Consider the following 14,646-nt stretch of genomic DNA (forward strand, 5'->3'; position numbering starts at 1 on the left):
ACAACGAAAGGGAATTCTATCAAGTTCCATGCTGTGTCATTAACTGACAGACAAAAGAAGTTAAATAAAGCTCTTTGCTATGACATTAACTTTCAGGTAATCGTAGAGCTATAAAGCTTATTGCTGTGATACTTACTGATGGGCAAAATGTACAGCTAACATGCTCATTGCTATGACACCAGAAGTCAGAGAAAGGTGTTCTAGCAAGCTCATTGCGATGACACTTAATGGCAGATAAAATCAGTTCAAGCAAGCTGCTTGCTATGATATTAACTGTCAGGGAATAGTAGCGCTATCAAGCTCATTGCTGTGGCACTTCCTGATAGGCGAATTGAGACGTAAAATGCTCAGTTCTAAGACACTTTCAGTCAGAGAAATGCCGTTTTTGTAAGCTCAATGGTATGACAGCTATTGGCAGTTCAAGCAAGCTGTTTGCTACGACATTAGCTGCTAAGTAAAAGTAAAGGTATCAAGCTCATTGCTATGGCACTTCCTGATAGGCAAACTGAGACGTAAAATGCTCAGTTCTAAGACACTTTCAGTCAGAGAAATGCCGTTTTTGTAAGCTCAATGGTATGACAGTTATTGGCAGATCAAGCAAGCTGTTTGCTATGACATTAACTGCTAAGTAAAAGTAAAGGTATCAAGCTCATTGCTATGGCACTTCCTGATAGGCAAACTGAGACGTAAAATGCTCAGTTCTAAGACACTTTCAGTCAGAGCAATGCCGTTTTTGTAAGCTCAATGGTATGACAGCTATTGGCAGTTCAAGCAAGCTGTTTGCTATGACATTAACTGCAAAGTAAATGTAAAGGTATAAAGCTCATTGATATGACATTTACACATATGCAAAAGGACTGCCAGTAAGCTGATTGCTATAGCAAAAGGTGTCAGGCTATGCGAGTGCGAATGAAACAGCAAGCATGAAAACTAATTGCTATAGATATGTAACCGCAAATGTGTTATGCCCTTTGACTCTGGCATATCCTAAAGCGCGAGAGCTTTCCACATCTCGCATTCGCTGATTCGCATTCACATTCGCATGCTCTTGGCTCTTGGCTCTGGTTGTTGGCCAATTCGAAAGAGTGTATTGCCAAATTGTGTGTGTGTACGATGTTTGGGCCCGCGGCTGAACCCAACCAATGTGGCATGTAATTAATTTGGCTTGCTGTTTGCGTTTGAGTTTGCCTATCGCTCTGCGGGCCCTACAAGATAATTGATAGATATTACGTATAATATTTTTGTGTAAAATTTTTTCCCCCAATTTTATATATCTTTTTTTTTGTTTTTTTTTATTTTGACAGCGGAACATGATGGGCAATTGGAATTGCTAACTAGCTCGAAATTGGTCGACCTCTTGCATATACTTAATTTATTTGGCAAATTAACGCGTTGTTCAAAGCTGAAGAAAAGATGGTGGGGAGGGGGAAAAAATTAACTAATCTGAGTTCGATTCGTGCCTAAAACTAGATTTGCATAATCCAAAAAGCCAAATATGATGTGAAATCGCATTTAAAAACGCGTTTGTCATTTCATTAATTCGCCTCTGACAAATTATTTCAGTCAATCGGCGATTAAATATGACATTTATTGTTTTTTTTCTCTCTTTGCTCTTTGTTTTTGCCTTTGTGTAGCGTGAGATTTATGAACGTTTCAAATGTGAACTAAATGTTATCTTGGCAACAGCTAGAATCACTTATGTGTTAATTATGGGGCACTTTTAATATTGTATAAAAAACGATAAATTTCAAAAAGAAATTGGGAATATGTTGAGCATGAATTTCGAAATCAATGTTAATACTTGATTAAAAAATATTTATAGCTGAGCAGTTGAGCGAAGTACTTCAGATGTGTGAATCATAAATCAAGTAAAAATAATTAAAACTGCTGCAGGCGAACTCATATATTTTATGTTAGTACCATAAAAATAGAAGTCGAGAATATCAATGAGCAAAATAAGAGCAATTAATCAATAAATACACACACTAAAATTATTAATTACTTGGGCTTGTCAAGGATTATTAAATGCTGAAACAGAAAAATAAATGATATATCAAAATAAAGTAAAGGAAAAAAAGCATTACCAAATCGGTTGATCCAAAGGGCAATAGCATGCGTCACGTGCTGACCACAAGAACAACAAAAGTAGTAAAAACAACAACAACAACAACAACGATACAATTTGTGCGCAACATTTACAACATTTACCGGTTTAAGCGCCAGCTGATCCAATGCAATCGCGGCTTCATTCATGAACCGTCTCTCTCTCATTCTCGCTCTCGCTCTCAGTGTCTGCTCTCTTTTATGAGCTTACTCTCTGTGTGCGTTTGTGCGCGCTCTCTTTGCGCTGCGCAATTACAGCGGCGCTTTAAAAGCTTTCGACGGCGCCTGCGCGCAGCTCAGACAGTTGACGGCGTTCGCAGCGAGCGCTTGGCTGAATTCGATTCGATTCCCGGACGCGTTACGTTTTGCGTTTGGCGACTAAAGCGAAAATTCCGTGGGTTCAACACACACACATACAAAAATCTCTTGCATCTCTCTCTTTCGCTTGCGGCAAATTCCCCGTCCTCCCTTCCATAAAAACAACACGCGACCAACAAACTCTGTAAGCAAATAAAGCTGTGTGCATGTGTGTTCGTTTGTATTGTGAGTGGGTGCATGTGTGTGTGCGTGTGTGTGTGTGCGTGCGGAAGTCCAAGCACATCCTGCAATTAAGCGCGTTTTTCGCCGCGTTTCGTTTTCGCCTCGCACAACAAAAACACAAAACAATTTCGCTGGACACTCACACACACACACACAAACGCGTTGAAAACTGTATTATTTTTTTTTTGTTGAATTATTTTCAAGTGTTTTTCTTAGTTGATTGGGCGGCATTTCCGCATTATGAAACGCAAAGTGCTTCAAATCTAAAACAAAAGAAAAACGAGCAACAACAACAACAGCAACAACAACGAGTGTTAATAATAATTATAACAAAATGCAAATTAATTACAATACTTGAAAAACAATAACAACAGCACTTGAGCTGAGCAGCAATAAAAGAAAAAAACCCAAAAAAATCGCAGCGCAACTCTTGTAGAAAAAAAAGAAACTGTAAAAAAACTGCCGAAATAAACTTAAAAAATTAATGACTCTACTTAAAGAACAATCATGGCACTTGAACAGCAATAAACGGCCAAAAATCGTAGCATAATTTACAAGAGTTTCCTGCTTAAAAAAATACTAAAAAAAAAAACATGAAAATCTAGCAAAAATACAAAAAATAATATATGTTTGCGCTTTGCATGTTTTGTGGCATGTGGCAGCAATAGCCTGGCAAATCAGCAGCTGCTGCAACTGGCAACAACAACTGTTGCTGCTGTGGAAGTAGTTGTTGTTGTTACTGCTGCTGCTGCTTAAGAAAATGCATTTTATTTTTATGGCCTCAACAGCAACAGCAACAACAACAATAACTGGCCACAACAGGAGTGCGTGACCCCAACACACAATTCACTTGCCACAGCAACCGTTGTTGTTGTTGTTGCTGTTGTTGTTGGTGTTGCAATAACTGGCGAGTCCACTTGAATGCACGAAAGTGAAATTTCACTTGCGTTCATCTCGTCTTTGTCGCTGTCGCTGTTGTTGTCGCTCAACATTTTTGCTTGTTTATCAACTTATTTTTGTTTTTTGTTTGTTTGTTGTTTTTCTGTTCGATATGAAAGTGAAATGCAGCTGCAGCAGCCGCAACAACAATAACAACAGCAGTATATAAAAAAAATACCCCCAAAAATAACAACAGCAACAAAAATAATCGAAAAGAAAGCGCAACTCAAATTGGCATCAGTTGCAACCAACGTTCAGCAACAACCCCAACAACAACAACAACAACAACAACAACAACAACAGCAGCAACATCTTCTTCTTCTTCTTCTTCGCGATGACAACAGGACAACAACGGATGCAGTTGCTGGGCACAGCCAGCATCCTGCTGCTGCTCTCGCTGCTCGTCTCCGCCTGTCAGCTGAGTGCGGCCAAACCGCCGGCGGCTGTCAAACAGGAAGCGGCTTCAACTAACGGTAAGTGCTTAATGCATCCGGGCAGCGAAAGTGACAACTTTGTGCGCCTCACACTCCTCCAACAACACAGTCAATCAATAAGTCACTTCATGACTATGAACAACTGCAACATACCCATTACTTTACACTTAAGTGTGACCAAAGCAGTTGAAAGAGCTTTGCTATTTTTTGTGCTCTTGCTAGGCGTGAAGATACCCACTCTTAATTAAAAAATAAAATATAAATCTAAATCCAAATCAGTCTAACAATAAGTCACTTCATGACTATAAACAACTGCAACATACCTATTAGTTTAAACTGAAATAAGCAATTAAGTGTGACCAAAGCAGTTGAAAAAATCTTGCTATTTTTTGTGCTCTTACTAGGCTTGAAGATACCCACTCTTAATTAAAAAAATAAAATCTAAATCTAAATCCAAATCAGTCTAACAATAAGTCACTTCATGACTATAAACAACTGCAACATACCCATTACTTTACACTGAAATAACTGCAATTAAGTGTGACCAAAGCAGTTGAAAAAATCTTGCTATTTTTGTGCTCTTACTAGGCTTGAAGATACCCACTACTAATTAAAAAAATTAAATATAAATCTAAATCCAAATCAGTCTATCAATAAGTCACTTCAGGACTATAAACGACTGCGACATACCCATTACTTTATTTTCAAATAAGCAATTAAGTGTGACCAAAGCAGTTGAAAGAGCCTTGCTAATTTGTGTGCTGTTGAAGATACCCATTAACATACTTATTTAAAAAAAATCCTAAACCAAAGCATTTGCAACAATCAGTCTTTCAATAAATCACTTTGTGACTATAAACGAATGCGACTTTAACATAAAATATGCAATTAAGTGTGACCAAAGCAATCGAATACCCTTGCTTTACCCTTTTCTATTAAAAACTACAAAGAAAAACCAAGACCAAGGCTTTTGAAATAGTTTGTTTTTAACTTGTGATTTATTCATTCTGAAAAATTTAAGAATGACCAAAAGAAAGAAATTTTACAAAAAAAACTGTGACCAATCAGCTATAAACAATCTTGTTGGGACTTTTTCTTATGCTTTCAAAATATGTTTGAAACTATAAATCTGATCTACTTTAGCATATTTCAAAAATTTTAGTTTGACCAACAGAAAGAAACTTACAAAATAAAGTATGACCAATCATGTTTCAACAATTTAGTTGCAACTTTTTCTTATGTTTTCAAAATACATCTAGAAATTGAGTTACCTAACACTATAAATCTGAAATACTTTAGCATATTTCAAAAATTTTAGTGCGACTAAAAGAAATCAATTTTAGAAAATAAAATGTGAGCAATGGAGTTGCAACAAACTAGTTGCATTCTTTTTATTTCTTGCTTTTAAAATATGTCTGGACATTGACTCAGAATTACATATAAATCTGAAATATTTTGGTATACTCTAAAAGAAAGATTATGGCATATAATAAGTTCTAGTAAGTTCAGTATTATAGCCTGTGACGAACACCACGAGGTTCTACTCGTCTAAGCCTACTCTGTCTAGCTAACTTGCCGGCTCAGTTCAGGGCTGGGGTGGGTCTTTGGCTTCGACTGGGTAGTAAGTCATCATAAATTAAAGTGTAGACAGAGTGTAATACTAGGGGAGAGGGACAGTACTCATCTCGCATTATCTCAAACGCTCGCACATTCAGTGCCCAATTAGAATTAAAAGTTTAACACATTATTGTTTTCTTCTCCATGATATACAGTAATTTAATAAACATACTTCATTTTGTTTATAAAAATTATCTCTAGTTAACAATAGTGCTTGATTTATTGAGCCTTTATTTATCGTTACGTTAGTTTGTTTTACTTAAACGGTTGTCTTCATGACTTAATAATACGAAAGATAGAGAACCAACACGGAACACACGGAATTGAGAACCTCACAATCACAACCCCAATCAACTATAATATAGACACGGCTATGCCGTACTTACGCACTTTCCATCGATGTTAGCAGGCCTGATAACTGATGAATCCGTCGTAGCATATATGCTTGTTGATGTTAGCTGTTAAAGATGATAAAGGGTTATGGTTATCAGGCTTTCAAATCCCTATGAACCCCATGTTGGCTGTACAAAAAGTCGAAAAAATGAGTTAGTCGATTTTTGACAAGTACTAATACAAATTCAATTTAATTATTCAATTTAGCAAACCATGTTGGCACTCTTAGTGCATTTTGCGAACGAAAACAATCCAATGCAGATGGTGCCGGCGTGTTTTTTTGTGGAGCCGTAGATCTCTCGCCGGAAGATCTACGCTCCTTTGAACGTCTCTAGTATCGCCTTCGCTGAGCCGCTATCGAATACCGTTTGATAATCTGCAGCGAAGATTTGCTGCCGCAAGATTATCGCCTTATTCCCACTCTAGCTGGCTGTTCGCAGCGAGGTTCGCTGCCTTCACCAATTCTCCCTTAGGCTTGCAGGTTAGGGTGAATATCCGCGTGCGCTTCACTAGTGGCACCTGTTCAACAGGTGGGGAAGGCGAGGACCGCAATGTGCAACACCTATTACACTCTATGGAGGGTCTAGCGTGTGCAATTGCCAGCGGTATGACCAATAAGCTGCATAAAATAACATTTTTACCGCAAGGTCTAATCAGATTGACACTACTTACCAATCAGTGGCAAAGAGAAAATTTAGCAATTCTAAATTCTCTAAAAGAGCCGGCCAATCCAAGTTGGGACAAAGAAAATCTCGAATGCCCAAAAGTGTTGGCATTCCTTTCTCGGTTGCAGTATTATTTTATATTTATTTTTGCAATTTTTCTTTGCAAATTTTTGGTCTGATGTATTAATGTTCTCAGTGAAAAAAGTGCATAAGTGAAGATGGCTGCCCTTAGTGAGTGCTCAAAGCATCTCTGTGTGGATCAATGCAATACTTACTCCCCGTTCGATAGACTCAACAGTTGAGCTATGCTAAGTGGAGTTGCCAACTTAATTAAGGCTTTGGCGCATCAGCTGATGCTTTGATTTGTGACAATCAGATGTTTATTTGCAACTTTGCAACTTTAATTTGCAACTTTAATTTAGACAACTACCTCACAACAGCAGATTTTAATCGAGAGTTCAATCGAAGACGTAAAATCTGAAAGAAGGTAGTTACTCTTTGAATTCCACAAGTCTTTAGCATGAAATTGACCAATTTCCTTGCCCTCTAAATTTTCTAATAGGTATAAGGCCTGTCCAATTTTTCGTTTTACTCGTGCCTTAAGGCCGACTGGTGCAAGCTTAGCGTTGAAATTGTGTGCCATATTGCTCAGTGCCCAGTTACGCTTAATTACTGTCTGGCCAACTTCAAAGGTTCGTTGTTTAGTACGAAAGTTATACGATCTCTGATTCTTTTCATATGCCTTTTTCAGATATTTGTGAATATCAGCACGGATTTTAGAAAATTTGTCAGCACGATCGAGTCGAGCAGTTCCTTCACTTAAGAGATTCAAATTTTTAAGTACTGTGTAGTCTTTACCATGCGTCATCATATGTTGTCCAAATACAACATAGTACGGTGACGCGCCTATCGATTGATGTATGTTATTGCGTAGAGCACAATTGATACTGCTAACATATATATCCCATTCTCGCTGGTCTGAACGAATAAATGATCTTAACGCCGCATTAATGGATCTATTGACTCTTTCAGCTGCATTACTTTGAGGGAATATGCTCCAGTGAACATGTGTTTGATACCATACGAAGACAAAATGCAGCGAATTCTCGGCTTTTAAACTGAGTGCCGTTGTCGCTGATTATGAACTCTGGTGTGCCAAAACAGTTAAATACAGTGTTGCGCAAGTGATCAATGATTATTAAAGTCGAAAATTTCTTAACTGGTATAAGAAATGTGAATTTTGAAAGATGATCTAGGATGATAAAAATTCCAATATTACCAAGTTTTGAGCGTGGAAACGGACCTATGAAATCTATGTAGAGTCTTTGAAATACTCGCTCACTAATTGTTTGAATACCCATTGGCGGCTTTAGATTTTGTGTCGGGTATTTTGAGGTTTGACATATTTCGCATTTGCTAATAAAGTCTCGCACTTCCACTACCATTCGTGGCCAATAAAAATGCCTACGAATGCGTTCTAGACACTTCGCTGTGCCGCAATGTGCTGACGTTGGGGTACAATGAGCTGAAACTATCACCGAATTTCTGAGAGATGTAGGGACGTACAGTTTCCAGCCATCGCCAATATCTTCGCTGACGTCGGAAGGCAATACTGCTCTGTAATATAAATATCCGTCTATGATTTTGAAATCCGGAAGATTGGATTTGCTCATCTTCTCTTTTAACTCGACATAATCACTTTCGAGAAATGCATCCGAGTTTAAATCTATCTCTGGTAGTATTTCGAGCTCAACAACATCTACATTTTCTTCGAATGCTCTGGAAAGAGTGTCAGCGACTACATTTTGACTGCCCTTTCGATGTTCGATCTGAAAATCCATTCCTTGTAGCTTTAACGCCCACCGAGCAAGTCTGCCATGAAGGTCTGTTTGATTCATCAACCATTTCAGACTTGCATGATCGGTTATAACTTTGAATGATTGGCCTTCTATATACATACGGAATCGCTTAATGGCTAATACAACTGCCAAGCATTCTAATTCCGTTGTAGAATAATTTCGTTGTGCTTTGTTCAACTTTTTCGACATATATGCAATGGGTAGTTCGTTGCCTTCTGCATCAAGTTGAGCTAATACGGCGCCGATGCCATATGTTGAAGCGTCACATTGCACTATGAATGGCAACTCATAGTTGGGATGACGCAAAAACGGAGCAGCACATAGTCTATGTTTTATTGCTTCGAACGCATGTTGGGCCTCTTCATTCCATTCAAATTTCTTTCCTTTTAGCAGCTCTGTTAGTTCAAAGATGACCGTTGAGTACTGGGGAATAAAACGCTGGTACCAACCAGTCATGCCCAGGAATCGTCTCAGTTGGCGTCTGGACTGTGGCACCGGAAATTCGGAAACGGCTTGCACTTTCATTGGATTTACTCGAAGTGTGCCTTCTCCTACTACATGGCCTAAGTAATCTACTTCTCGTATTCCAAACTGACTTTTGGTAACATTTATTGTTAGTCCCGCTTTTCGTAATCTATTTGCCACTTCGGTCAGATGCAGTAAGTGGTCTTCAAAGTTAGAGGACATGACCAATAGATCATCTAGGTATACGAATACGTGTTCCTTCATGTCATAGGGAATTACTTGATCCATAAGACGACACATTGTATGAGGTGAGTTACACAAGCCAAATGGCATCCGAGTAAACTGATACAAGGGTCTATTTGGTACCGTAAAAGCAGTTTTGGTCGCGCTTCTTTGTCTAGAGAAATTTGCCAAAAGGCATCTTTTAAATCGATTTTGGAAATGCACTTAACAGATGGCAATCGACTTAGAAGACCTTCTAAGCTAGGCATGGGATATGCGTCCTTCTTCGTCACTGCGTTTAGCTTTCGAGAATCAAGACATAGACGATCTTTGCCAGGTTTAACAATCAAAACCACAGGCGAGGACCATGCAGAGTTCGAAGCTTCTTCTATTACTCCTAAACGTAACATGCGGTCAATCTCGGCACAAAGTCGCTTTTCTTTAGCTGGAGATATGGGATAGTATCTTTGTTTAATGGGAGTACTATCTCCTGTGTCTATAGAATGTTCAAGAAGTGTTGTTTTTCCTAAGCCGTCCCTTTCGCATGACGGAAAAAATCAACAACTGCTTGTAATCTGCGTTTTGCATTACTGTAAGAGACAATTTGGGTATCGTTTCATTTTCAATTTCAGATTCAGTTACTGCATTAACATAACTAACAGAAATTCCAAATTTATTCCAAAAGTCAATTCCGCAAATAACATCTTGCGTGATGGCGCTAACAATTAGGAACTCAAACGATTGCTTTGTCGAATTATATTCGATTGGAAGATTAATGGTACCAGCGACCTTTTGAGGTTGTCCATCAGCAGTTTTAACAAATCCTTTGGATTTAAGATAGTTAATATTATTTTCAAGAATGTACTTTGCTAAGTTTCCTCCGATCACGCTTTTATTTGCTCCGCTATCGAGCAAGGCCAAACAACGCTGATCGAGAATGTTGAGGTAAGTAAAGGGTCGTATATCGTTGTCTTTATTTACGATAGCTGATATCCTATAAGAATTTAGTACACGCTTTTTCGACCAAAATGTATGCATACGATGAGCAGCACGCGATTTTGGAGATGTGTGTATTTTTCTTAATCGCAAATGATAAGGTATAAAATGTCGATGAATTTGTAAGTCAGGTAAGTTATTCGATATAGCAGGTGGTTGAGAATACTCTAGAGAATTTGGTTCTATTTTTAATTGCGGATATCCGCTTTTGGTGGTAAGCGAATACCCTTCTGCGAGTTTTCCTGTTTGGTTTTACATTTTGTACAGTTTGGTTTATATGTGTCAAGTTTTCCACATCCATAACAAAATATGCGACGTGATTTCAGGCAATCCTGGTAACGATGACCAATTTCATCGCAATTCCAGCATTTGAAATTATCAGAATACTTCATAGCATTTACATCTGCTGATTCTGAGTTTTCATCTTCAGAGCCTAACTCCAGGTCTTTTTCTAAAGCAATCTCATGAATAACTCGGTTGGGGTTATTCGATCGATTTTGATGTTTAGGCAGTTGGGAGTAGAATTCTTCATGTTTGTGACATTCTCTACGAAGGATAGCTAAATTTGAAATTGGAACATGTAACAGTTCATGTCGAAGATCTGGTTTCAAATTCTGTTTAACATAAGAGACCAATTCGGTATCGGATAGACGAGAATTAAGCGTATCTGCTATGTTCAACATAGCATCCAAATATTCATCGAAAGGTTCATTAAACTTTTGTTTCCTGCGCCGTAAGCTATCTTTTATGTCTTCATCGGTTCTTTGATTTTGGTATCTTTCGCATAAACGAGAACAAAGATTATACCAATTCCTATGATGAGAGCTACGATGAAATCTCCAATAGAAGGTTAACGCTGGACCTGAGAATAGTAAGTGAGCAAACTGATACAACGTATCAAAGTTTCCGCTCAAACAACGAGAGGTCAAGCAATTTATTCGATATATAAAGTCGTCGATTGGTATATCAGTTGGTGTACCACTGAACTTAAGATGCCAATTAACAATGGTACTAGAAATTCGGTCAGGCCGATCGAGACTACCAGATATATTTCCTGATTGCCCCAATCCTTCGTTATTCTGATCTGGAATTTCGTTATCCCATTCCAATTGCGGTTCCTCGGAACGAACTATTGGCGGTTGGGCGGCAATATTTAAGTTTCTAAAGGCAAATTCAACCTGATCAGCGATAGTAGCGACTAGTTCCGCTCGAAAGTTATCGAGTGAAGAAGTGATAAGTCCTTGAACTCGTTGTTCAGACACAGCTGGAACGGGTGTGGTTGTACTTCCTGTTGATGCTCGGGGTAAGCGACTTTCTCGCGCAGCATTTTGATGCTGCCTGGAAGTAGGTACATTTTGTTCTAAGCTTGCCCTATGTTGCCAAGAAGGAGATTGTGCGGCATTTCTCATGAGATTCTCTCTCTGATTAGCTCTTGTTTTTGGTCGATCTCGCGGTTTAGTGCCAGCGGCTCGAGGCATCGCGTGAAATTGGGGGTGCTGCAACTGTATGAAGCATGCTTAACCCTTCAGATTGTTCTGAGCCAAAAATATCTCCTATCCTGCACGGCTTTTGCAAGTTGGACAAGTTTCGCTAGTATTGAGCCAATTGGATATACATTCGGAGTGAAAGTTATGACTACAAGGAGTTTTTACTAATTCAAATTCAGACGATTTTAAATCATTGCAAATTTTGCAAAGAATTAATGAACTAGCTGATGCGAGGTTTTCGTGGCTGCGAGTAACCGGCATAATGAATTTAAGTATGAATGTGAACTAGTACGGTATTCGATATTGACAAGGTAATTGACAAAATAGGTTTACGATATGCGATAATATAGTGTTCAAGTTTTAAGTTTTTAAGTTTGGGACTTACCCTTCAATGCGATTTTAAGACAATGCGAAGTGTGTACTGAGAGTCTGAATCTACTTTAATTAGTAACGTATTTGATGAGTGTTTGTGATTGAAGAGGAACAGATCGATATTAACCAATACTGAACAATTCTCGATTTCAATACCACAACACAATATTGTGTACTGGGCCTAACAATGATTCGGTAGAGAATCGAAATTCATCCAATTCTACAAAAATTTCCTTAATCACATTATTGGCCAGAAAATTGTATTTAGCAGGTTTAATTCATTGATAACACTATCAATTAATGAATCCGCTATGTATGTTCTTTTCGCCTGGTCTGCTTCCGACTTTCTCATCAGTAAACAGCCAATCCAGAAGGCAGAAAATTCATACATCTATGTTTTCAATAAAAAGAATGAATATTTTGATGACGAAATTTTTATTTTGGGCACATTTTCCATAGGCCTCACGAGTTGGGCGCCATTTAATTATGTGACGAACACCACGAGGTTCTACTCGTCTAAGCCTACTCTGTCTAGCTAACTTGCCGGCTCAGTTCAGGGCTGGGGTGGGTCTTTGGCTTCGACTGGGTAGTAAGTCATCATAAATTAAAGTGTAGACAGAGTGTAATACTAGGGGAGAGGGACAGTACTCATCTCGCATTATCTCAAACGCTCGCACATTCAGTGCCCAATTAGAATTAAAAGTTTAACACATTATTGTTTTCTTCTCCATGATATACAGTAATTTAATAAACATACTTCATTTTGTTTATAAAAATTATCTCTAGTTAACAATAGTGCTTGATTTATTGAGCCTTTATTTATCGTTACGTTAGTTTGTTTTACTTAAACGGTTGTCTTCATGACTTAATAATACGAAAGATAGAGAACCAACACGGAACACACGGAATTGAGAACCTCACAATCACAACCCCAATCAACTATAATATAGACACGGCTATGCCGTACTTACGCACTTTCCATCGATGTTAGCAGGCCTGATAACTGATGAATCCGTCGTAGCATATATGCTTGTTGATGTTAGCTGTTAAAGATGATAAAGGGTTATGGTTATCAGGCTTTCAAATCCCTATGAACCCCATGTTGGCTGTACAAAAGTCGAAAAATGAGTTAGTCGATTTTTGACAAGTACTAATACAAATTCAATTTAATTATTCAATTTAGCAAACCATGTTGGCACTCTTAGTGCATTTTGCGAACGAAAACAATCCAATGCAGATGGTGCCGGCGTGTTTTTTTGTGGAGCCGTAGATCTCTCGCCGGAAGATCTACGCTCCTTTGAACGTCTCTAGTATCGCCTTCGCTGAGCCGCTATCGAATACCGTTTGATAATCTGCAGCGAAGATTTGCTGCCGCAAGATTATCGCCTTATTCCCACTCTAGCTGGCTGTTCGCAGCGAGGTTCGCTGCCTTCACCAATTCTCCCTTAGGCTTGCAGGTTAGGGTGAATATCCGCGTGCGCTTCACTAGTGGCACCTGTTCAACAGGTGGGGAAGGCGAGGACCGCAATGTGCAACACCTATTACACTCTATGGAGGGTCTAGCGTGTGCAATTGCCAGCGGTATGACCAATAAGCTGCATAAAATAACATTTTTACCGCAAGGTCTAATCAGATTGACACTACTTACCAATCAGTGGCAAAGAGAAAATTTAGCAATTCTAAATTCTCTAAAAGAGCCGGCCAATCAAGTTGGGACAAAAGAAAATCTCGAATGCCCAAAAGTGTTGGCATTCCTTTCTCGGTTGCAGTATTATTTTATATTTATTTTTGCAATTTTTCTTTGCAAATTTTTGGTCTGATGTATTAATGTTCTCAGTGAAAAAAAGTGCATAAGTGAAGATGGCTGCCCTTAGTGAGTGCTCAAAGCATCTCTGTGTGGATCAATGCAATACTTACTCCCCGTTCGATAGACTCAACAGTTGAGCTATGCTAAGTGGAGTTGCCAACTTAATTAAGGCTTTGGCGCATCAGCTGATGCTTTGATTTGTGACAATCAGATGTTTATTTGCAACTTTGCAACTTTAATTTGCAACTTTAATTTAGACAACTACCTCACAAGCCAAATTTGATATCTCTAGCATTTATGGATATTGAGATCGCTCTCACAGACAGACAGACAGACGGATGGAGCATGAAGAATAACTTCAAAATTCTTTCTGATCCTTTTTTACATACGTTATTTTTGATGGTCACTAAGTGTCTATACCCTGTTAGTTTATGGCTTACGGGTGCGACAACAGTAACAGCAACAGCAACAGCTTAGCAGCAACATTAGCGTCAACAACAGCAACCGGTCGCTGGGGCAGCTGAGCTAAGTTGCTGTTGCTGCTGCTGATAGCTTTTGATTTGTGGCATCGCTTTCACTTTGCCAAAGCTTGCAATGTTGTTGTCAGATTGGTGGCGGTGGTGGGCTGGTGGGCGTGTCAAGTCTCACCGCATAATAATGATGTCGGCCAAGAGCAGACAGAGTGAGCAGCAGCGTTCAACCTTTTGGCCATAATTGGATTACGTATCGTTTAGCCTTTTATGTTAA

The 14,646-nt window shown here is 38.7% G+C and overlaps 1 protein-coding gene across 2 annotated transcripts in view; it reads left to right on the forward strand.

Moving 5' to 3' along the window:
* Positions 1 to 2,391: 2,391 nt before the first annotated feature.
* The window catches only part of LOC132796071 (myb-like protein I), a 50,803-nt gene continuing 38,548 nt past the window's right edge, over positions 2,392 to 14,646 (forward strand). Inside the window, exons 1-2 of one of the 2 annotated variants that reach the window (XM_060807101.1) lie at positions 2,392 to 2,497; positions 3,702 to 4,055. In XM_060807101.1, the coding sequence (XP_060663084.1) occupies positions 3,917 to 4,055 (139 nt within the window). In that variant the 5' untranslated portion in view covers positions 2,392 to 2,497; positions 3,702 to 3,916. Of the gene's footprint in view, positions 2,606 to 3,701; positions 4,056 to 14,646 lie in introns of both variants that reach the window. The other variant, XM_060807100.1, reaches the window with a different exon arrangement.

The sequence above is a fragment of the Drosophila nasuta genome, chromosome X (assembly GCF_023558535.2).
Source record: "Drosophila nasuta strain 15112-1781.00 chromosome X, ASM2355853v1, whole genome shotgun sequence".
In the NCBI taxonomy this organism is placed as follows: Eukaryota; Metazoa; Arthropoda; class Insecta; order Diptera; family Drosophilidae; genus Drosophila; species Drosophila nasuta.